General features: G+C 35.9%; 1 protein-coding gene across 1 annotated transcript in view; it reads left to right on the forward strand.

The window, feature by feature from the left end:
* Nucleotides 1-923: 923 nt before the first annotated feature.
* Nucleotides 924-2,594, forward strand: part of LOC111088596 — a gene marked incomplete at its 3' end in the record, with an annotated part of 2,969 nt that continues 1,298 nt past the window's right edge. The window contains exon 1 of the mRNA XM_022399182.1: nt 924-1,295. Within this exon, the coding sequence (XP_022254890.1) occupies nt 1,005-1,295 (291 nt within the window). The remainder of the gene's footprint in view (nt 1,296-2,594) is intronic.

A 2,594-nucleotide genomic window follows, 5' to 3' on the forward strand; every position in this document is an offset into this window, starting at 1 on the left:
ATATTTGAATCAAATCTTTTGTGGAACGCTGATAGACATCCTGTTGGTTCAATAAAGTATAAATTTACTTTCGTTTGTTGAACTTCACTAATATAGTACAAACGCTAAGAATGATTCCCTCTCTGGTGGAGTAATTATTGTTGAGTTTAGCAGTACAGTTTAGATGGGCTTCTATTGTAATCAAACCACTACAAATTAGCTAGCCAGCCAGCAGGTAATGAAATCTATCTATCTAGACCATATGACAGCAATACAGTGAAGGAAATAATGTTTCTTGCGAAGAGTTGTATCATCTAAACAGATAGTTTATTGATTTTGAGTCGATTTCTGAACACTGTGATTGGTAGTCCTAGTTTTGAAATGTTTCGTGCCTTAGGTACATCCATCTTTTTGGTCTTAGATGAAGTGCTTTTTTGCTGGAAAGATTTAATTTGAGGAAGTGGGAATGAGTTGTTAATGCAGAGTCTTATATTGCAGCAGAGTCAGCACGTGAGCCCGAAAGGGCAGCGAGTCACACATACTGATAATAGAGAACACGAGAAGACAGCAGCGCAGCCTTCATTCTAGTCAAGTGTCTCCATTGTAAAGAAGAAGAGAAAAAAAAAGAAAAAATTGGAGATTTCCGCTGGGCGTTCAGCTAGTCAGACTGCTTAAATGTAAGCTGGGCCCAATTGGTGACTGGTCGAGATCACAGAAATCCGCTGAGCGCGGGCACGCAGGCGGGTCTTGAGTTGGCTGCGCGGCTACTCAGACTGCCCGCAGAAATCTAAGTAAAGAATTGCGTTTGCTCTGTGTGTCTGTTCCCCGGGAGGTGTGACTGGATAGTTGTAGCGTGCGCGCTCCGATCCGATCCGTTCTGTCTTTAAGACGTCTGCAGCTGCACAACAGTCTGCTTCTTGAGACAGTGGTGAGAAGAAGCTAGTGATATCAGTCTGTTACCCATACCGGATCATAGTAAAGAAGAGCTGCCCGTGCTTTGGCTTATAGGCCACGTTTCTCTCCCCATGCACATGCAATCTTGTCTCGAACTGCTTCAACCCGATGTGACTTTTCCGCGGTGCCCCAGATCTTCGCCTACTTCACCTTTTGCTCCTTTCATCAAACAAGAGAACAGTGTGGACGAATACGGATACCCGGCGTCCAGCGGGCTGGGATCCCCGGCTCCCAACCTGTCAGGCTCGATCAACTGTTCCGGGAGTTTATATGGTGGCCAATCTAATTACTTTCCCAGTAAAAACTTTGATTCGGTTTCCAGATTTGGGGTGATTGGAGGATCTTCGTCATCCATGTATTCGGTAATCAGATTTTATTGTGATTCCTAAGTAATAACACGTGTGCAGTTTTAATTGGTCAGTGATAGAGAGAATCAGACATATAAAAGAGATGACCTTATTGAACGCATTTCAACGACCTTTTAAATTTCTCTGCTTTTGAAGACTTATTTAACATATAAATGATTTTTTTTCTGTGATCCAGTTTTATAATGCGAATGATAAATAAATTTCGATATGCGCTAGATCAGTAATCAACATATATTTTTCATTTTAATAATGAAGTTTAAACAGTTGCAACTTTTTTTATTGATGTCATCCATTTTGGCATGAATTTTTAAATACGTACTTTCCCTTTTTTCTTCTTTTTAAATTACTAGTTTTTACTAACATTTAATAAAATTAATCAACATACATTTAAATTCAACCTTCCTTCAAGGGGCAATAAATAGGAATGATTTTCAAATAATTAATAGTCTTCTATACTTAGTTTGTAAATGATGTTTCAACGTATGTTGTATCAGAGTTTGGTACTGAGGCCTGCACTTGGTAATAGTTTGTAACAGACAATTCGAATGTATATTGATAATTATATGATAGGATTTTATACTTCCTTACGAGATAGAAAAGTGATGTATCGAGAAATTCATTGACTCCTAATAGTGATTTGAACATAGCTGTCATTAAAAGCAGTATTCATATTGAGTGTTAAATTCGTAATTATTGACCTCTCTCGATACTGATTATCAAATTCGTAGTCCTTCACAGCTCTTGATATTGAGTATTATACCTATATAGCTTTGATTATTTGATAGATTGATTATTTGTACAAAAAATTATCAATTGTATTATTACCTTCCTTACTTGAAATTCAAATATAATGTAAACTCATATATTTTAAACTAACTTATCAGTTAAGCGCATAAATGACTTTTAGCTCTAAATAAATATATATTTTTACTGACGCGCTACAGCAGCCATCACTTTAATGAAGGAGTAATCCGAAAAGTTGGAATATGAATAAAAGGTTTTTCACTGTCACAATATTCCAGTAGTATTTATTCAATTGTTGATTGTTTTTCAATTAGCTGAATTAATAAATTACAGAATAAATGTCAAAGATAACTTTAGTTTCATAATTTACATCAAATATATTAAGCAAAGACAATATTCTAGTGTAATAATGACTGGAGACGGCTTGAATGGGTAATGAAGAAAAACTTTAATATAACAGCAAATGTACAACGTTTCGACAAGGTTTTGTCATCATCTTTGAACCTGAGAATTAAAAAACATTTTTGAAAATTGGAATTTTTTTTTTTT

Source organism: Limulus polyphemus, unplaced genomic scaffold (assembly GCF_000517525.1).
Source record: "Limulus polyphemus unplaced genomic scaffold, Limulus_polyphemus-2.1.2 Scaffold4094, whole genome shotgun sequence".
NCBI lineage: Eukaryota > Metazoa > Arthropoda > Merostomata > Xiphosura > Limulidae > Limulus > Limulus polyphemus.